The sequence below is a fragment of the Colossoma macropomum genome, unplaced genomic scaffold (assembly GCF_904425465.1).
Source record: "Colossoma macropomum unplaced genomic scaffold, Colossoma_macropomum, whole genome shotgun sequence".
Classification (NCBI taxonomy): Eukaryota; Metazoa; Chordata; class Actinopteri; order Characiformes; family Serrasalmidae; genus Colossoma; species Colossoma macropomum.
This window is the reverse complement of record NW_023494815.1, coordinates 27,501-49,474: the sequence shown is the minus strand read 5'-3', so window position 1 is coordinate 49,474 and position 21,974 is coordinate 27,501. Positions and strand designations below refer to the sequence as shown.

General features: G+C 40.3%; 1 protein-coding gene across 1 annotated transcript; it reads left to right on the top strand.

The window, feature by feature from the left end:
* The first annotated feature begins 282 nt into the window (after positions 1-282).
* LOC118800097 (stonustoxin subunit alpha-like) lies at positions 283-18,327 on the top strand. Its single transcript, XM_036560241.1, has 3 exons — positions 283-502; positions 7,201-7,386; positions 17,693-18,327. The coding sequence occupies exons 1-3, from the start codon at positions 318-320 to the stop codon at positions 18,237-18,239; spliced, it is 918 nt and encodes a 305-aa protein (XP_036416134.1). The 5' UTR covers positions 283-317; the 3' UTR covers positions 18,240-18,327.
* Positions 18,328-21,974: the final 3,647 nt, after the last annotated feature.

The following is a 21,974-nucleotide window of genomic DNA, read 5'->3' as shown; positions in this document are numbered from 1 at the left end:
TGTATTAAGTATACTTAAGTAGTAGACAAAGTAAAGGTAACTTGAAAATAATATTTATTTTTACTAAAGTTTTTTAAGGCAACCGGTTTCCTTGATTCCTTTAAGTAAGATCAACTTCTCAAATTTTACAGTGTGGTTTTGAAGCCAAAAAAAAAAAAAACATGCGGGACGGAACGGAAACGGCCTGGCCGGGACGGAACGGAATGGAGCTGCGATTCAGCTCAGCTTTGGCCTGTTTACCCCGCCTACTTCTTTAAAATCTCCTGCAGAGATGTGACAGCGAGTGAGGGTGACAGTCGTGATAGCGAGAGACAGTCATGACAGCAGGCAAAGAAGATGAATCCCGACCTAAAAAGCCTCGGCATCATTCTAAAAAACTCCACGACCGGAAACGCAATAAAACACGCGTAAATCTTGGCGACGCATTTAAAACGTGGAGGATCTTAAAGGACCAAAGGAACTTTAAGACGGATGCCGACTTCGCGGATTTTCTCCTGGAAAGGTGAGCGCTGAGCTGAGCTTCTGCTGACCTCAGCTAACCTTAACTAATTTATCACGGCTGCTAGCAGAGATGGACATTTGACTAATTTCAGTACTCGAGCTCTCACAGTCAGACTCTGGTGGTCCGTGTGTAGCTGGTTATCAAGGCAGACGAGGTAAGTCCGCTTACTATTCACCAGCTTCCTGTTCGAATGTTCCCGTTCCACCTTAAATGGTGCACTTTTAGGCACCAAAATGTAACCGCTGCAGCATTTAAGGTGGAACGGGAAAATTCGAACAAGAAGCCGGTGAATAGTAAGACTTAAGCCTTGTTCACTTGCTCAACACAGCGAGTGTTTTCAGAGCAGCGGGCTTTTGCTTTTGGGATAATGAGCTTAGCTTTGGTCACACTGTCTATCGTTGTTTATGTGTGATAGACCATTTTCCCTCTTTCGTGTTCGTTAATGCGGAAGAATAACAGTAAGGTTAGCGTTAAACGGTCAGGTCGCACTGTAAACAATGGCTGATACTGCCCGAAATCATTACTGCTTTCCTAATGCACCGATAATTCAGCTGAGCAGCCTCGCCTGAGTTTCCACTGATCAAGTTTAAAAAGGTTCAACTTCAGCCGAGACGCTCCGCTCGTCGTGTCACAGCGAGGTAGCTGAGCTGAAAACGGGCTGTACAGGACAGATTCACTCACATTAGTGATTAAAAATGCTCAAAGACAAACATTCTTTCACTGCTGTGTTTAAAATCCTGGAGATGCTCATCACAGAGGTTTGATTAAAACCCTGAGAAACTGACTCCTCTCCACTGCAAGGGCGCTCGCTAATGTTCCCTCTCTGCCACAGCGGCAGAAGCGGCTCCGCCGCACGGTGACTTTTGGCTGCTTCTGCTTAGCGATATTATCACTTCATCCATTTTTCGTCCATAAAACCGGAGAATTCCGCTTAATTTAACTCCCTGTTCAAAAAAGTCATAGAACCCACTGAAAGTGTCTGCTGGTTCCTGGTGGTGTTCTGTAGTCGCTAATGGTGCTCTGTGTTCTCCTGATGGGTTGATATCACAGTGTAAAGGATTCTGATCGTTTAATCGGGTGTTTTGGGACTGATTCCACATACATTTGTTCGTAGTGGTCTCTAACGGCAACCATCAAGCCAACTCCTGTTAGGAAGCAAAACCATTATCAGTACGGCAACGTTAATATACATTCAGTGTGACTCTTGGTGCCCAAAAGTGGTTCGCCGTGGCAGAACGGCATTGACGTCATCGATAGGCTGGCGGTGCATGTCAGACTGAGTGACTGCAGCCAGACCCTACATACCTTTTTCCGGAATGAGAACAATTATGTCCGATATTAACATACAACAGATGTGCTATCATGGTTTAATATTTTTAAAGATTTCATTTGTGACTCACAATAAAAATCAAAATAAACTTTCTGCGGAAAAACATTGGATTTCCAAAATAAGATTCATAATGCTCTTATCTAATCTTATTAATGTGTGTTTCTTTTTAATATTATTTTTAATATTTTACTTTCTAGCTTAGTTAAGTCATTGAGTTGGAAAACTTCAACGAATCATAACTTTAAAATTACTTTGAGTACAACTTTGAAATTTTATCCAACAACTTAAGGATTAAAACAGCGCAAACATTTCTTTTAACAGCACAAACCAGAACAAATAAGTGAGACCCTTTTGGTGTGATTTGGACATTGATGGGGGCCTGCATGACATCACTCATCCAACCTTTATAGCTTTATAACTGGAGAATTAAAACAGCTGGAGTGTTTCTTTTAATGGCACAAACCAGCACAAACTAATGAGACCCTTTTCAGGTGATTTGGACGCTGATGGGGGGCTGAGTGACGTCACAGGCAATAAAAAGTAATGTTTAATTTCTTAAAAACGGTGCCAACACAAACATATTATTATTGAACTTAATATTTTTTATGAGATACAGATTGCATCATGCTGCCAACAGTGTAATTAATAGGACCAAGTGTAGACGGGTCTCAATTAAAATGAACTCCCCTTATTAAACCCTTTGTACACAGGTTCTCATAAATAATTGGTGTAGCATGGCTTAGTATGACCTTAAGTATTTCATCCCTATGGTAGGTGTTAAGAACCCTTCTCTGAGCTAATTTTTTCTGGGGGAACAGCTGTGGACAAAGCATTTAATTCATTCAGAAAGTATTTCCCAAAAGAAAAAAATCTCTGCTCCACAGTAGTCACCCTGGTGTAACACTAAATTAGGAGAATAATAGAGTATGTTTTTATAGCAGATACTTCTTGAGTTGTATAGGGAGAACACGTTTGGACGAGACTATTCACCCGTCTACATATGGTCCTATTAATTACACTTTGCAGCATGATGCAGTCTGTATCACATAAAAATATTATATTGTTGTGTGTTTGGTTCTCCAGCAGTTCTGGACTCATCCTCGAATTTAAATCTTGGCAACTATGACAAAGGCTGCGTTCACATTACCAGGCTGAAGTGGCACAAATCAGAATTTTTGCCCTAATGTGACTCAGATTCTGAATTCTGTGCTTTTTCTCCACTGTGCTGCTCCATCATTCAGTGTTACCATGGCAGCAGCGCCGGACAGAAGTTAAAGCCTGTAAACGGTGGAAAAGCTGCTCATCTCACCTTTTTCTCCTTCGTCTCGCTCTAATAATGAAGCTGAGAGCTGATCAGAGTTAATTATCTTCTCAGCGAAGCTCGTTCTACTCGTTAGTTTGTGCTGATGATGCGCGTGATTCATTCACGTGACGTTACTGAGTAGGATGTATCTTAATTTTGATTATGAGTTCTTAAATGCGACCTGTCCTGCCTTCCGGCCAATGACTGCTGGGATAGGCTCCATTATTCTTCTTCTTCTTCTTCTTCTTCTTCTTCTTATTATTATTAAGGTCACAGGATAACTGTCAGTATCCAGTATTTTTATTAGATCTTTGAAACACAAATAATAATAATAACTTAAAACTTATGCTACTTATTATATATTATAATAGGTAAAAAAAAAACATACTGTGATTATTTTGTTACTTAAATGGAGCCCTTGCTTCTAATTTTCTGGTAAAAAAATATTGCTTGTTTAACTTGTCTATTCACCAGCTGTTGTATGAGGTTTATCTACAGTAGACCAAAACAGGTCTGTTTTGTGTATTTGCTTTTGTGCATTAATAATTTTTCTACTTTGAAAATGTTTATAATCGTGATGCACAATAAACAATCTGTCTACAATCTAAATGTTTCTGCTTTTTGTTTTGTTTAAGGGATTTTGCACTGGTGAAAATCAGTGTAGGCAAAACAAAGCATGATCATAATATACCCATGTAAGCTCATGATGGAAACAGTTAAAAGTCTCTGTATAACTTCTTAGGTTACTACCACCATGGGTGTGTTTAGAAACCCACCTCTTCCTGAAGTGGGATCCAATGCACATCCCAGAAAGGGCCCATGTTTAACATAATGTAGGATAAAATTATGTATCCAAAATCGTTAGCAGAACAGCAGTTTATCTATTTTTGTATTTGTTTACTTTGGGGGGGGGGTTCTCTAGTACTCATACCAATTATTGCATACAGAATCAGAAAACTTTCATGTTCATCAAAGTAAACTGTGAAACAGTGTCTCATACACAGTTGGCTTGATCTCATGTATGCATATATTTTCTAAAGACACACTGAATGCGATGACACCTGTACTTCAGTGACATACACAACTGTTTTTATTCCACAGAATTAAGTATAATTTTTCAGGCTTTTTCAACTCTGATTCAAAATTAAATGTCAGAAAAATGATATTCCAAAGCCACTTGAACACAAGGAAGTCAGATTTAGCCTGTTTTTCAGTGGACTCTTCACTCAAGAATTTTAGGCCTGCCATGGTTTCAAATTCATGCAGAAATATTGTGAAAAGTGTATTTATGAATGTGGAAAACATAGTGCTCTTTGACTCAAGGCATGTAGTCTGAGGGATGAGCAGCAGAATATGTCCTTGAAGATGTACACACAAAGACCGCAGACAGTGAGTGTGTATACATGCACTCAATAATCCGATCATAATCGGATTTCTGCAGTTATCCAATTATTCAAATGGTCATGTAAACACCATACTCCGATCTAGAAATCTGATTAAGAAATCTGATAAAGATGTCAGATTTCTCAGTGCATGTAAATTCTTCCTGATTTCTCATTCTGCGCGAGATCAGATGGTGGATGTCGCAAAATGCAGGAAAACACTTTTGGATCTGCGCTGAAAGCAAACACAAAATGAAGGATTTAAATATTCTTCATCTTCTAGATGATGTATGTTCATATTTTCAGGTAAAGTGATTTGATGTTTTAGCCGTGGTATGAAGTTTGAGTTTTACATTATGTTTACGTCGCATCTTCTTCTGTGAGTTTATCGGCTGGTTGTAAAGCAGAAATCTGATTACTGTCTGACTCATGTAGACCCGGAGTTTCCCATTATCTGATTATTCAAGTGCATGTAAACGTGTTGATCGGATTACTGACAAAATCTGATTTTCTTTAGTTATCATATTATTGAGTGTATGTTAACACACTCAATGACCAATCACAGAAATGAAGCCTTTTTCCTACAGTCTTGTACTATTTTTATTATGTAACCAAAATCAACGTGGAGTTTTCATTCTGAAATGGCTTTTGATACCTATTGATTATTAAGAAGAAATATTACTACTATTTTGCATGTTCTGCAGTAAATAAGTGTGGGATCCTCAGGGCCATATCTGGGCCGGGACCGAGGTGGGTACTCAGCCAAAACTATGTGCCACATATGAGCCAGATCTGTTCCACAGCTGTTAAACTTACACACTTTACAGTATATTAGGGGTGCGGGAAAAAATCGGTTCTTAGATGCATCGCAATGCGGACGTGAATGATTTTGAATTGATTCACAAATGTCAAAAACAGTCTGTAACGGCACATAACAAAAACACTACTGGTTGAGTGAGAAATCCGACCGGCTCCCTCTGCACTAAAAGCCAGGTTAGATCAGGAGTCACAACACAAATGATGAGAAGAGCCATTTTGTCCTTTCAACAAAAATCAAACATTTAATGTCCAGTATGTGTCAGTATGGTCTAGTATAGGCTAAACAATATAAACAAGAGCGCAGATTTACTTTGCTCTGCTTTAAGCTTTAGCTGTAGCTGCTTTCCTCCATCTCCGCCAGAAAACCTTTCCTCAAAACTAGATCAGTTTCTTGTAAAATGTCTCTCAACATTCAGCTGTCTTACGAGGCTGAAGTTGCTTCTTATTCTCCAGCTTCTTGTTCGAATTTTCCCGTTCCACCTTAAATTCTGACTGAGGCGCCAAATGTAATGCGGCACCATTTAAGGTGGAATGAGAAAGAGAAGCGACTTCATCTTCGCCACTTTTTACTGTTTGACAGTCTCTCGTTGCAGATTTAACTTGCTAGGAAACCAACTGCGCTGCCTATAAATGCGAATAACGCATCGCTGCTAGGTGACCTGCAGTCTGCACACCAATTCTCAGTCGTTGCGAAACAGGGCTTTCGCACAATGCTGCAAACGTCCCGTCTCAAAGATACTTTTACCCCCCCCCCGTCTCTACAACGAGACCAAAACCAAAGTTATTAAGTCACTAAAAACGGGTAGGACGGCTGTAATGTGCTGCGTGGACGTCCATCACCACTGGATCTTATTTCACCGTAACTGCGCATTTTATCGCAGATGAGTGGCAGCAGCTTCTCGTGCTCCAAAGAAGAGCAGTGAATGAGAGCCTTCCAGTTCAGCCACATCACTTCCATTTGTTTTATTAATAAAAGATATTGGAAGTAAATTCATTATGGATCATTACAAATACTTTGCTTTAAAACTACCAAGTCCTCACACAGTGAGAAAATAGAAATCCTGTATAGAAAAAAAAAAGATGCATCGATAATAGTTTTATAATCGCATCGCAGCCCTCTGAATCGTAATTGAATCGAATTGTGAGGTGCCCAGAGATTCCCACCCCTACAGTATATGGGCCAGAGCTAGGCCACATCTGCATGTTGTACTTATTTTACAGTGTGTGGGCCACATCTGAGCCACATACTTTAGTTCTTCTCGTTTTAGAATATATGGGCCAGATCTGAACCCCGCCAGAACAAAACCAAAGATGTGGCCCACAAATGGGCCTGATGAATTTTGCTTCCTGGGATATGACGTCTGTGTTTTTAATGTAGGAATTTGGAATAATGCCCAGGCAAAATCCTGACAAATGGCAATTTAAACAGGACTACTCCACACATACAGCCTTTAAGGTCAAGTTGACCTTAGAGGATGGGGAGCTTAAACTCATGTTTGTGCATGCACTGGTGGATAAGTGATGACAAGTAGTTATTGTGAAAAACAGATTTCAGATCAATGACATGTAGTACACCTTGATCATGTGTCTTTTTGCCTATATATACATTGTATTGTTCTTCTGTTTGTGAAATCTGCCGTTGTGGTAGTGAATGTTCTGCACAGGGCTGCGCTTTTGTCAGTAAATCATATTTAGAAATTATCTCCTCCCGCTTTGTTGGTGATTGTATTATGGGTGTTGAATTCTTTCCAGTGTCAATGTGATGAATTCAAATGAGTAATGAATAATTATAAGGAGGGTACAGTCATGGTCCTGGAGGGCTGCAATGACGATTCTAACAACATTCTTTCAACTCCCTTGGCAGGCGAACCTGTCGTGCTGTAGCCGTTGAGGCAACCAAAGAAGATGGATCCCAACCCAAAAAGCTCCACGACCTGAAACGCGATAAAACACGAGTAAATCTTGGCAAAGCCTTTGAAACATGGAGGCTCCTCAGGGACCAGAAGAACTTTAAGACGGATGCCGACTTCGCACATTTTCTCCTGAGAAGGTGAGCACTGAGCTGAGCCGACCTCAGCTAACCTTAATTTATCATGGCTGCTAGCAGAGATGGACATTTGACTAATTTCAGTACTCGAGCTCTCACAGTCAGACTCTGGTGGTCCGTGTGTAGCTGGTTATAAAGGCATACGAGGTAAGTCCGCTTACTATTCACCAGCTTCCTGTTCGAATGTTCCCGTTCCACCTTAAATGGGGCAGCAGCCGGCTTTTCGAAAATTCGAGCAAGAAGCCGGTGAACTGGAAGCGGACTTCAGCCTTGCTCAACACAGCGAGTGTTTTCAGAGCAGTGGGCTTTTGCTATTGGGATAATGGGCTTAGCTTTGGCTACTTACACCCCAGTCACACTGTCTATCGTTGTTTGTGTGATTATAAAATTGGAATAATGCGAAGAAAGAGTCCTGACAAATGGCAAATAAACTTTATATTTGCCAGTATTTAAAATCCCATAAGAGTTCAGTCAAATTATTATCAAAGTAGTCCACTGCAGTCTCGAAGTACAACCTGCTCTGGCAAACAAGGTATGACTATCTTTGTTTTTACAGTAAGAATTTGCAGGGGTGTAGAGAGTACTGAAAATCCCTACTCAAGTACAAGTGCTGGTACTGTAGTGATAATTTACTCAAGTATAAGTCAAAGTATTAGTAAATAAAAGTACTCAAGTAATAGTAAATAAGTAGTTCATTAAAAACTACTTAAGTACTGAGGGAGAGAGAGAGGGAGAGAGAGAGAGGGAGAGAGAGAGGGAGAGGGAGAGGGAGTGAGAGAGGGAGGGAGGGAGAGAGAGAGAGAGGGAGGGAGGGAGAGAGAGGGAGAGAGAGAGAGACAGAGAGAGAGACTTTGACTTGTAAACCCACTTTATTTAAACAATACTCTACACAGGCCTATCGTCGTATTCTAGCCACATACACATGGTCTCACACCCCTTTAAACAGGGGGAACAAAGAAAGAAAAGAAAAAACAAAAGAAAATACTAATTGTTTTCAGAAGGACAAAATCAGCCCCCCCTCCTCATCAAGTTCACATAAGACCCCACCCTGTCCCCACACTCGATGAAAGGCAGCCTCTCGATTGGAGGCTTGTACAGGGATCTCCAGCTGCCTTGTGGAGAAGAGCCTGGTGCCAACAAACCCAACCACCTCGATTCCTTCAAGCCATCCAGTGAAGTTCTGTGAAGGACTTTCACACAGATGTCATACGGCGCCTTCTTGGATACATCTGCAAAGCCAGCTAGTTGTGGAGTCCTGAACGAGAGAAGTGCTCCCTCCTCCTCCTGATCATCCCCTATTTCAGCAGTAATAGGGAGAGAAGGGAAGGGCTCCTGGTCTCCACATGAGTGATGCTCTAAGGCCTCCCTAAGAGAAGTGGACAGTGTTGAGATCACTTCTCCTATGATTCTCTGCAGCAGTCGAACAGACAAAATACCAGTTGCAGTACTTCACCAGATTTCCAGTCCTCACCAACTCTCAGATCTCCTAGTTTCGTAATACCTGCCCCTTGAAAGAGCAGACGGATACTTCTGAAGGTCAGCCCAGTGACTGGAATCAAAGGATTGTAGAACAGAGGCTCCTCTTCAACAAGAGAACAAAGCTGGACCTCAGATCTGGTAGTCCTAAGTGCCAAGGACCAAGCCCTCAGCACAGACCGATAGAAAGCAGTGGTCCCAGACAGGTCCATCTCTCTCAGCCGCAACACAAACAGATGTCTCTCATATCCCAAGCCTTCCACCCATCGCAGCAGAGCACAGGCAGTAGAAGCCCACGCCAACCCTGAGCCATACAAGAGTCTTTGTGCCGTTTGGAGTCTGAAAGTCCTTATCCGGCTAGACAGATCGATCAGACCCTGACCTCCCTCATGCACAGGCAGATATAGGACGGCACCATGGGTCTAGTGTTGGCTAGTCCGGAAAAAATCCACCAGTTTTCTCTGGATCCCCTTGATCAGCAGGTCAGGTTGCTCCAGCACAGTGAACCTGTTGGCCACAAAAACCCTTCCCCTGTAGGACAGCTGAGGCAGGACCCAAGCCCACTGAGACAACTTGGCACAGACCTTCTCCACTACTCCCTCCCAATTTTTATCCTGATACGCTGCTGCTCCCAGAAATACACCAAGATACTTCAAACCCTGCGACCCCTACCGTAGGCCTGCTGGCAAAACTGTTGCCCCTCTACCCTGCCATTGTCCCAAAACAAAACTCTCCGATTTATCCCAATTAACATGGGCAGAAGATGCACCCTCATACATGCACAGAGTTTGAGTCAAGGCCTGAACATCCTCATTGTCTCTAATAAAGACAGTTACATCATCTGCATATGCAGAAAACACCGCCCTATCAGCTAACCATGGCACCCGCAACCCCTGCAGCTTAGACCTCAACCTGCATAACAGAGGCTCAATTGCAAGGCTATACAGCTGCCCAGACAGAGGACACCCTCTTGGTCACTTAAAAACATCAAACAAGTCCATTCCAATAATGTTCCAAAAGCTCTTGTAAAATTCAGCAGGCAGTCCGTCAATGCCTGGTGAACGTCCAGTGGTGAGTTGTTGGACAGCAGAAGTCAATTTATGAAATTGAATGTCTGAGAACATGTGATGTCCCAAATTTTGGTAGCCCCTCCAGAAGTTCATCTCTGCAGTCAAAACCAGTGGCATCAGCACTGTAAAGATCTGTATAAATCTTCCTCATCTCAGCAGGCACTGAGGTCAAGTGTCCTTCAGGGTGTTGGAGAAACTGCTTTGGATTTTGGTGTGTCCTTTTCCGCTCTAAGTTGAAGAAGAAGGCAGTTGGGGCCTCCATATCTTTGATACTGAAGACACGAGCTCTAATCAGAGCCCCTTTTGCCTGCTCATACAGGTATGAGCCCAAAGCCTTCCTTTTCCCTTCCAATAAAGTACTAACTCCAGCATCATACTTTTTAACCAACTCATCTTCAATCAGACTTATCTCTCTCTCAAGCCCCCAAACCGTACTCTTCACCACAGATGCAGTATGTGCAGAATACAGCTGACAGAAGGACTTTATTTGTGTTTTCCCCACCTCCCACCATAAGGCCACATTGTCAAAGTCTGCCTTTCTCACTCTCCACCCCTCCCAAAAGGCTGTAAGTTCCTACAAAACATTTCATCCTGAATCCGCTTCACATTGAAGTGCCAATAAGATCTACATTTGGTCTTTCTAGCCAGCAGTATGTAACGGGTTTTGCAATTTTAATGTTATTATTGCTAGAACCTTATGTAAGGGTATGGAGTAATCCGGATTTATTTGAAGTCTACAGAACAGGGCAAGAAAACAAAACAAAACAGAAGTGATAGTAATGAAAGTCAAAAAGACAAATAGCTGAGTAAGGATTCAGCAGGCTAAGGAGGGGAGGGGGAGTAGAGAGAGTGAGGGGAGAGGGGAATGGGAGAGTGAGAGAAGAGGAGAGAGAGCGAGAGGGGGAGAGGGAGGAGAGACCCGGAGGGGACGAGGGAGAGAGAGAGAGAGAGAGCGAGTGAGATGAGAGATGAGCGAGAGTGAGAGGAGGTGGAGATGAGGAGGGAGAGGAGGGGGGAAGAGACGAGCGAGAGAGAGAGAGCGAGAGGGGGAGAAGGAGGGGGAGAGAGGAGGGGAGAGAGAGAGAGAGGGGGAGGGGAAGAGAGAGTGAGAGAGAGAGCGAGAGGGGGATAGGGAGGGAGGGAGAGAGAGGATAGCGGGAGAGGTAGTGGGCGGAAGAGAGAGGGGGAGAGGGAGGGGGGAAGAGAGAGGGGGAGAGAGAGTGAGAGAGAGAGCGAGAGGGGGAGAGGGAGGGAGAGAGAGGAGGGAGGGGAGGAGGGGAAGAGAGAGGGGGAGAGAGAGTGAGAGAGAGAGCGAGAGGGGGAGAGGGAGGGAGAGAGAGGAGGGGAGAGGGAGAGAGGGGGAGGGGGAGAGAGGGGGAGAGAGAGAGAGAGAGAGAGGGAGAGAGGGAGAGGGCGCGGAGGTGGCGATGGATCCGATCAGGCCAGTCGACAGCGCGACAGAATCACTGTCCAGAGTTTACAAAGATCCTGTATTAGACTAGATTTTTTTGTTATTCACGACTGTTTATCTCCAAAACAGCAGCTAAACTAGGTTGTATTTAACTAACGTAGCTGGCAGACACCGTAATAAAGTATACGCAGTAGATTTTCAGTGTAATAAACAGATTCTTTATAAAGACAGAAGAAACCCGTGAACTCGGTACCTGTTCAGCTCGATCAGCTCGCTCGGCTAACGCCGCCTCAGGCTGGAGCGGAGCTGTGAGAGCGGATCTCAGCAGGTTTCGTGTTCGGCCGCTGATAATAACGCCGTTTTCTTTAGTTCATGTTAAATGAACACAGATGACCGTTTGATCGCGGTCTGTTCCTCGCGTGTGCTGGTTCAGTTCTCCTCTGTCCTTCTTCACTAAACTGGACATCTCTGTAGTGTTTTCCTCCGGAGCTGCTGTTTTTAATGTGAATCCTTTAAATTTAACCACACCTTGTTATTATTGGGTGATAAGATGATACGCTCATAATTTACTTTACACTGTAACGTTATTAAATATTAAAGTAGCGAAGTAAAACTCTCTCATTAAAGAGTAACTCGAGTAAGAGTAAAAGTACTATGATTTAATTCTACTCCAAAAAGTACTGTTACAGGGTCAACTGTACTCAATCGCAGTAAGGAGAGTAAATGTAATCCGTTACTTACACCTCTGAGAATTTGGAATCATGCCAAGGCAAAATTCTGCAAACTGAATATTCCACTTCAAGTGTGCCAGTGTTTTAAATTCCATAAAATGGTAAGATCATATTGTTATCAGCACATTCCACTGCAGTCTTGGAGAACCCCTTCTCGGTCACTCAGCAAATGACTTTGGTGTGTTTTTAATGTAGGAATTTGGAATAATGCCAAGGCAAAATCCTGACAGATGGCAGCTTAAACAGGACTACTCCACACATACAGCATTTTAGCTCTGTTTAAAGTTAAGTCAGTGCTTCCATCCACTTCTTATTCTTATTGTTTTCATGACAGTGCAGAAAAACTAAAATAAGGCTGTTGTAGCTCAGAGTATGATCATTATGGTACCCTAAAATAATGCTGTGATATCACTTCTGTAGTTTTATGGAGCAGAGGTGAGGCTTACCCTGCTAACGCTTAATCGGAAGTACACACAGCTCTCTGTGAAATGGGTCCATTGGAAACAAGTTTTACAAACCTAAAAATTACACGCAAATTTTGTAGTTGTTAATAAATAAGATATATGTAGTGCAATTTGAGTTTTTTCCGTAGCTGAACTAATTTCAAAGCCTTTCCCAGATCTGTGCTTTATAATTGAGTATCTGTTTTGTTAACAGGCAACACTAAAGGAATGTGATATATTTCCAGCCATGATTCAGTGTTTTTACCTCATCTGTTCCTTCGTATCAACACTGTCTGTAGGTTGGCCTACATGTAGGTTGGATTATAATGCAGTTATTTAGTTAGCCTCTTCACTGCAGTTACCCAGTTTACTTTGAAGAATTGATGTGTACCTCTGCAGTTAGAAAGACCAAATGAGATTATTATCTGATTACCAGCTTTACAAACACTCAAAACTTTTGGAAAACTGTAAAATCCCTTAAAAACAATTCCTCTACCTTTCCAACCAGCGTGATAGTTGGTGATCAGCTGATATCTGATCAGAACGAACTATGTAGTGTTTGTAACACTCATTTTGCTGCAGCTGGTCACATTTTTGACTTTACTGATTGAAACCTGCTGTTAGGTCTCTTCACACTCCAGCTCCTCTCTCCAAACATAGTAGCTAAATCCCATACTTCCTGCGTCTAGCAGCCCCAATTTTTTTAGAATACGTAACATATATTTTTAATCTCTGTTTTTTCATGCAGAATTCCCAGGATCTGGAAAATAGCTCATGTACCTCCACTGCATAAAGGAGGTGAGGCAGCAGATGTAAATAACTACAGACCAATTTCAAAACTGTCCTGTTTAGCTAAAATTTTAGGACTTCTAGTAAATTGTCGACTTAAATCATTTCTACACGAAAATTCTGTCCTGTTTAATTATCAGTCTGGCTTTGGAGAAACACAGCACCATCTCTGCTACCACACTGGTTATAAATGATCTCGTTATGGAAATTGACAGGAAGAAGCATTGTGCTGCCATATTTATCTAATTATTTATCATATTTATTATTATATTAAGTCTTTTGATACAGTTGATCACACTCTTCTTTTAAGGAACTTACAAAACATTGGTTTTGATACAAACACAGTAAAATGGACCCAAAATTACCTTTCAGACAGACAACAATGCGCAGCACTGAGTAATTACAAATCAGATTTTTGACCATGTCCAAAGGAGTACCACAAGGTTGCAATAAGAAAACTGCAATGCTCATTTAATGCCCTACAGGTTGCTTTGCGTAAACACAAACTGGTTTTAAATGCTAAGAAAACTAAGTTCATGTTGTTTTCCAGATCTAATACAGATTTTAATACTGTGAATATCACTACCCTGACAGGATCCAACATCGAGAGAGTCACAGAGTATAAATACCTTGACATATGGCTGGATGATAAACTCACTTTTAAACCCCATATTAATAAACTGGTTGGCAAATGTAGACAGAAGCTCGGTTACCTATATAGATATGAGTCCTGTTTCCTCATGAATGCTAGAAAAAGAATTGTTGAGGCAGCCTTACTGTCTGTTATGGACTACGGTGATGCAATTTGCAAACACGCATCTGCCAGTTCCCTCAAACCACTGGACTCAGTCCATCACTCTGCACTGAGGTTCATTACTGAGACCCTTATAACACTCATCACTGCAGACTGTATGAAAAAGTTGGATCGCCCTCACTAGCTACACGGCGGGACACGTTTATTTATTTTATTTTTATTTATAAACACTCTCCGGCCATATGCCAGCATATATTACTTCAATGATGTCTGTAAATAATGGTATTTATCAGACTCGCTCCAGTGGTTGGATCACATGCCAGGTACAGAGAGTTTTTACTGAACTGGGAAAATCTGCCTTCAGTTACAGTGAGCTCACTACAGGAAACACTAAAGATCAGCTCACTGGTGTCACTCACAACTTTTACTCTCTAACCACCTCCACCCTGCCTGACACTGTAGTACCTGATTTTATTTTAGTTATTTAGTCTTTATCCATTTATTTGCTTTTTTATTATTATTCATAATCTTATTCTTATTTTAAATATGATTATTTTATTATTATTTCAGCAATTTTAATTAATTTTAGTTTCCGTTTTTGTTTCATTTCCTCCTTTTGTTATATCTTCATTTGATTTTATTAACTTTTACATTTTAGTAATGCTTTTATTGTTGTTTTATATTTTCTGCTGTTTTTAATGTATTTTTATTATTGTTTCATTCTATTATACTTATCTGATTTGAGTCATTTTTGTTATTAACTTTTACTTGTGATTTTGTTATTAGCTTTACACAGTGATTATTTGATATGTTCTTACACATTATCAATCCCTTTTCCTGTATCAACTTGGGAATATTGTAAATGAGGGTCACCCTCATTGTTCTCTGAGGTTAAATAAAGGTTGATTGATTGATTGATTGATTATCACCTGACCTGAATTACAGAAACTGACTAATTGTTTAGAATTGCTCACTTTTACAGTAATAGTAATTATATGTTATTTTATATATAAACTGGTTTCTGTGCAATGTCGTCACTAGTAATAGTAATTATATGTTTTATTATATATAACTGTTTTATTATATAAAACTGTAAAAATTAATATTTTATTTTCAGGTAATTATTTTGTTACCTTCATTCTTCCATTTTATTGCCAACTAGCTACCACTACAATTACCAACTCATAATTTAGTAAACGCTACAAAAATTGCGTGTATTTTTTAGATTAATACAACTCGTCACCATAATATTACCATATCATTACTCTTACTACGCTGTTGTCAGAAGAAAACCTTGTATCTCCATTTTTGACGTTTTTCAGTTTTTGGCATAATTTGAAAATACCTGTTGTTCTTTACATTGTATGGATATTTCATGATTAAGGGACTAGAAGAAACAGCCTAAAATGACTTGGGGAATAAGTCTGGTTCCATTGACTTACATTAAAAGTAAGTACAGCTGTATGAAGAGGGGAGGCACATGTGTTCACAACATTTAACCTACTCAAGGGATTTTTATCACCTTTTTAAACAGTTAAAACTGCATTTATTCATCTGTTTATTATCTTAGACATTTTGACTGCAGAATTGGGTAGTTGGCTGAAAGAATCGATGTAGAATCACATCGTGATGAAACGTACACCCCTAATCGTTACCCACATATTGCTGATCTGTAAAATAAAGTGCTATAAGCCATCAAGGTGGTTACCAGTCAGTATGAGAATCTGATGATGCTGCATTTAATAATTACCATATCTTACTGTAATCATTAGAATCATGTGTAGACAGGTTTCTGTGCAATGTCGTCACAGAGCTGCATGTTCAACTAGGGGGTATAAAGCAACTATGACCGACCTTAGAGAGACAATGGATGGAGAATGTTTAATATCCCGAGGGGATCACATCCCTTTACCAAACACCTCAGAAGATTATGGGTCCAGGCAGATTGGGGTCCTGATGGTCCCAAAGGAAGTGAAAGTCTGTGCAGCGCCCACACTGTGTCTGAATGTAGTGTGTTTTGATGGGTGATCGGCAATCGACACATCCGAACTGTAGTGTACTGACAGAATTTTCTGACACAGTAATTTAGATGAGCCTGAACTAAGATTCCTATTCACCAGCTTCTTTTTCGAATTTTCCCATTCTACCTTAAATGATGCCTGAGTGGGCCGTGGCCTGAGGCACCAGAATGGAACTGCTGCACCATTTAAGGTGGAACGGGAAAATTTGAATGAGAAGCTGGCAAATAAGATCTGACTTCAGCTTTGTGTGATTTAGGCTATTAAAATAGTCTACCTACAGTCTTATGTAGAGTTCTAACTCTGAATGTTCTGTGGTCTGACATTTTGTGGTCATAGTCTGTCAGATATGGAGAAGATAGGCAGGATCAACTAAAGCAGGTAAACTGGGTGAAATTCATGGGATATGTCAGCAGTCTATAAAGGTTTCTGTGATTTGGATTGCTCCTATTAGCTAAACATTCAGGAAATAGCAAACATAGTAGGCGTTTATCATAGAGACCTGATGACCAGCTGGACTACTGTTAGCTAATGTGTTGCATAATGTCTGCCATATGCTAATTAACCGTGCTGAAATAATTCATAATATTCTATAATTTTTGATACACTTATTCAGTAGTAGATTCTGAGGTAGCCTATCAATTTTGGTGCGCATACATTACGTTAGGGGGTGCTGTAAATGCTACATAACTGTTTCTTAGCACCCGTACATCCAATCAAGTTGGAATTCGCAGGCAGCATCTATTAGACAGACAATACATAAGGACAATCTGATACATCGGAATTTGTGGCCACCCACATGCCCATCAGCTTTATTAGGGCTTTGAAAGACTTAGAATTGATCAATCATGATAAAACTTGAGTGGTGTCTCTATGTAGGCACTTCCTAACAACCAGTGAAGTACATCTTTTATTTTATGGTCAAATACCCGTTTTCCTATAATGTGGTACACTGTGCCAAACAAATTTGCAGTTACAAGTTTATTAAAAGAAATGCAAAGTTTTTTTTGCAATCATTAACAGTTTGTGAACCACACTTTTCAAACTAGTCCCTGGATTTTGATCCTAACTTTTGTAAATTGGTCTAGTAATACCCTGTGGCCTCTCTAGGTGAATATTTATTTTAAAATGTTGACTTTCTTTACTTATCATAATAATGATAAGTAAACACTGTAATTACATGTTATGTCAGAAATTTGACTCATTGTCTGGTATTTTGACTTTTTCAAAGACTACAGCTTATTATACAAAGGTCAAAAGGTCAATCTAAACAAAACTCAACATCTTTGTTGAAGGTCCCTGATCAATATCATAATATATGGAGACCTTGTGACCAATTCTGACTCACTTTCACTTAGCTTCTCTATGTTATCCGCATTACTGTCGTACTACTACTACTGCTTAATATTACTACAGAGTTACGTGTGTGTGTGTGTGTGTGTGTGTGTGTGTGTGTGTGTGTGTGTGTGTGTGTGTGTTTGTTCTTCAGGATTGATCAGACCAGCATGATAACAGGACTGAGGACATATAACACACACACACACACACACACACACACACACACACACACACATTTTGTTTGTGTCTCCTCTAATCTGTGTGTGTTTGTGTGTGTAGTGTGTGTTTGTGTACAGATGCTGTTGAACTCACTCTGGATTCAAACACTGTGTTCAGTTTTCTCTCTCTGTCTGACGACAAGAAGAATGCTCAGTGGGAGGAAGAAGGTCTGTGTTATCCACCTCATGATGACAGATTTGGGTTTGATTCCCAGGTTCTGAGTGTGGAGAGTCTGACTGGACGCTGTTACTGGGAGGTTCAGTGGAGTGGAGAGTGGGCTGGTATATCAGTATCATACAAAGGGAGGAATGTATACGATATGTTTGGATCCAATAATCAGTCCTGGATTCTGATCTGTGATAATAACAATTACTCTGTCTGGCACAATAAAGAGAAAACTGTCCTAACTGCCCCCCCCTCCCCCTCTAACAGAGTAGGAGTGTATCTGGACAGGGACCGCAGCACTCTGTCTTTCTACATCATCTCACCTGACACATGCGCACTGACCCACCTACACACACTCACCACCACATTCACTGAACCACTGTACGCTGGATTCTATGTTTATCCCTACTCCTCAATGCATCTATGTAAGATAGTAAGATAGTTTACTTGATACACAGTTCATCTTTTCGTTTATTAACATTAACAGTTAAAACATTTGTGTTTCAATAAGTGTTTGTGTCTTTGAGCAGCCCGTTGGTGGACGGTGGAATGATTGATTGTGAGAATGCATAGCACTTTGATCAGTTACTGATTTAATTAACGTACATTATTGATAAAATATAAGTTTTTTATGTACTTATTGATTTATTCATGTTTACTCAGGGGTAAATGAAATGCACAGCTTCTAATTTTTAAGGTGACCTTAGTGCCAAGCAAGCTGGTACACATTTTCTTCCTCACGGTTTTGTTCATGATGTTTCACAAACTGTAAGAATGGGACTGTTGGAATGGGAACACAAATTCAGTTAAAGCTGTATCAGGATCGTGATTGGTGAGAGTAAAGCTTACACAAGCTGTACCCAAGAATAGGACTGACCAGACTACTGAAAAAGAGGAGATATGATGGTGAACGTTCATTAATTATTTACGGGTCCGGAATTGTGAATTCACAACTCTTGCACAATTTAGTAACCACAAGGGATACCATAACAACCACTTAGCAACTACCTGGGATACCATAGCAACCACTAGCAACACTGTAGCAACCACCTAGCAACCTAGCAAGTGGGCACCATTTAAGCTGCACAACCATTCTGCGTTTCATTCAGGAAATGCACGTTTCTAGTTAAAGTATTTTTTCACTTTCTATTTAACTTTTTATGTACTTAATCTATATTTCAGTGTATTTTAAAAAAAACATTCTTTATTCGGTTTTGCTGATTTGATGATGGTGATGTAGTTCATAAATATATATACTTCATAAATGGCTTTTTTCTGTGACAAAACTGTACTTTTGTGAAATGTGTCCTAGGAGCCTGTGTTATTTCAGCAATAAAACTTATTCAGTTAAGTGCCTGCAAAACATATTAATTTTGTGTTGAAACATCGCTTTTGATATTTCCAATGAACTGTAATTACTATATTTACATTTTCACAAAGTGTATATGAGCATTATTTATTTCTCTTTTTAAACTGTGCTTTAATATTAAAGTGTAATTGAAAACCTTAATTTTTTGATATGCTCCAATTCATGTTTACAATACACAGTGCTATGATAAAAAGTTGTATATTAGGAAGATGCCTTTTTATCTGTTAAAACTATATTTTAAAATAATATTTTTGAATAGTATATATTACTTTTGTGTTGGAAAAATGCTTCAAAAGCTTATGCTTGCAATGAAATATTGATTTTCTTTTATCGGCTTATGTTCAGTCTTCATGATAAATGTGATAAAAACTTTCCTTCAACTCAATTTAAGGAAATAGGCATTAATAATAATGTTATAAACTTTATAACAAGCTAATGTGAAAAAGTATACTGTAGAAAAAATTCTCCTATTGGGTTTCAGAGAATTTACAGTAATCAAATAACTTGACCAATATTGTGCTAATATCAATTATTATCTTTAGCAAGGTGCAGTTTAAATAAAACATGTGTTTCACATATACATACACTGTATAGATAAAAGTATTGGGACACCTACAGGAGATTTTATTACATCTCATTCTAAATCCATAGGCATTAATATGGAGTTGGTCCCCCTTTGCAGCTCTAACAGCTTCCACTCTTCTGGGAAGCTTCTACAAGAGAGTCTGTGGGAATTTCTGCCCATTCATCCAGAAGAGCATTTGTGAGGTCAGACACTGATGTTGGACGAGAGGGTCTGGCTCACAATCTCCGTTCCAGTTCATCCCAAAGGTGTTTGATGGGGTTGAGGTCAGGGCTCTGTGAGGGTCAGTCAAGTTCTTCCACACCAAACTCACCCAGTCAGGCCTTTATGGAGCTGCTTTGTGCACTGGGGCTCAGTCATGCTGGAACAGAAACGGTTCTTCCCCAAACTGTTCCACAAAGTTGGAAGTGTACAACTGTCCAGAATGTCTTGGTGCTGAAGCATTAAGATTCCCCTTCACTGGAACTAAGGGTTCTAGACCAACCCCTGAAAAACAGCCCCATATCATCATCCCTCCTCCACCAAACTTCACAGCTGGCACAGTGCAGTCAGGCAGGTAACGTTCTCCTGGTGTTCGGTGCTGTTAAAAGGAGAGGTGATGAAATACAGTGGTAAACAGGCCCCCGTCCCAACTTTTTTAGAATGTGTTGTTGGCATCAAATTCAAAATGGGCATATATTTTTCAAAAAGCTGTGTGTCAATAACTACAACTTAGAAGTATGTAAACTATGCAGTCTTACTTCTCTGACATTATTAACCAGATCATTAACAATGACCACACCTTACAGTGCAGCCACTGACAGGCTAACACACCCACCAGCACAGGTGGTCCCAGAGCTTCTTTCTGTGGAAAAATGTGATGACACTGCAACTTTGTTTAGCAATAACATCTTCAGACAGGTCAGAGAAACTGTCATGTTCCATAAGTAGAGCTAGTCAGCATGTACTGCCTCAAAATAACAAGCTAGATAATATGTCCCAGTTCACTGCTATTGACCTTAAACCCCTCGAGGACCAGTGGTGTCTCTGGCACAGAAAGCCTGGTGGGGCACAATAAACTGTAGGTACAGCAGTGAATCATCAATGAAACTACACACAAGCCTGATGACTGTATTTGGTACCACATCTTGACACCAGAGCTCTGAGGGTAAAGAAGTCAGAAATCTTGGCATAACTGTTGATTTAGATCAACATTTTCCTTTGTCCTGTAAAGTTACCTTTTTGGAGAAACTAGGTTTTGTTCCGACAGCCGCGATATGTAAATGTTCTTGTGCACGTTTAGAGACCGAGTTTACTTTATGAACATTTACATCCAGTTCATTTAATTATTGACTGTATTATCAATGAATATAGCTGTGTTTCTGCACATTAACACTCTGGTTAAAGCTTAGTCCAGACATAAGACCACAGGTCATTAACTTCAGCAGAGGTCAGATAAAGGAGTAAAGAAAGCCGGTGTGTGTGACAGCCATCAGAGTTCTTAAACACAGAGCCAAATCCTTTCATTTTCTTTCTGTCACACTGAGAGTTCCTGCATTCTTCATGTGTATATACCCAGAAACCTGTCAGTCCAGTGTTCCTGTTTAAAATTCAATCTCAAGCTCTTCAGCATGAATCTGATTTAATGTGACTCTTCTAAATACTAGTAAACAAATCTATTATAGTGAATTTCAGCAGCCATGTAAAAGCAATAATGAAGGCAGCCTTTTGTCGTCTCAGGAACATATCAAAGTTAAAAAAAATTCATGTCAGAAAAAAGACCTAGAAAAACTGAATCATGCACCTGTCTCCAGCAGGCTGGACTACTGCAGTGGTCTCTTTACTGGCCTTCCCAAAACCACATTCAGACAGCTACAGCTTATTCAGAACACAGCTGCTAGAACGCTTATGAGAACTAGAACATCACTCCCATCCTCAGATCACTGAACTGACTACCAGTAAATTACAGAACTGACTTTAAAGTGCTTCTGATTGAATATAAACCTCTGAATGGCTTTGGACCAAAATACACTGCTGATCTGCTGAAAGTACACAAACCCAACAGGCTGATCACTCGGGTGTCAGGAACCGGTCAGTTAGTGTCCAGAATAAGAATCAAACAGCATTCAGTCACTCTGCTGCTAACTGCTAGAATAAACTCCCAGATGAGGTCAGATATGCTCCAAATGTAGCCATCTTTAAGTCCAGTTTAAAGACATTCTTGGTTTCTTGTGCCTTTGTGCTGC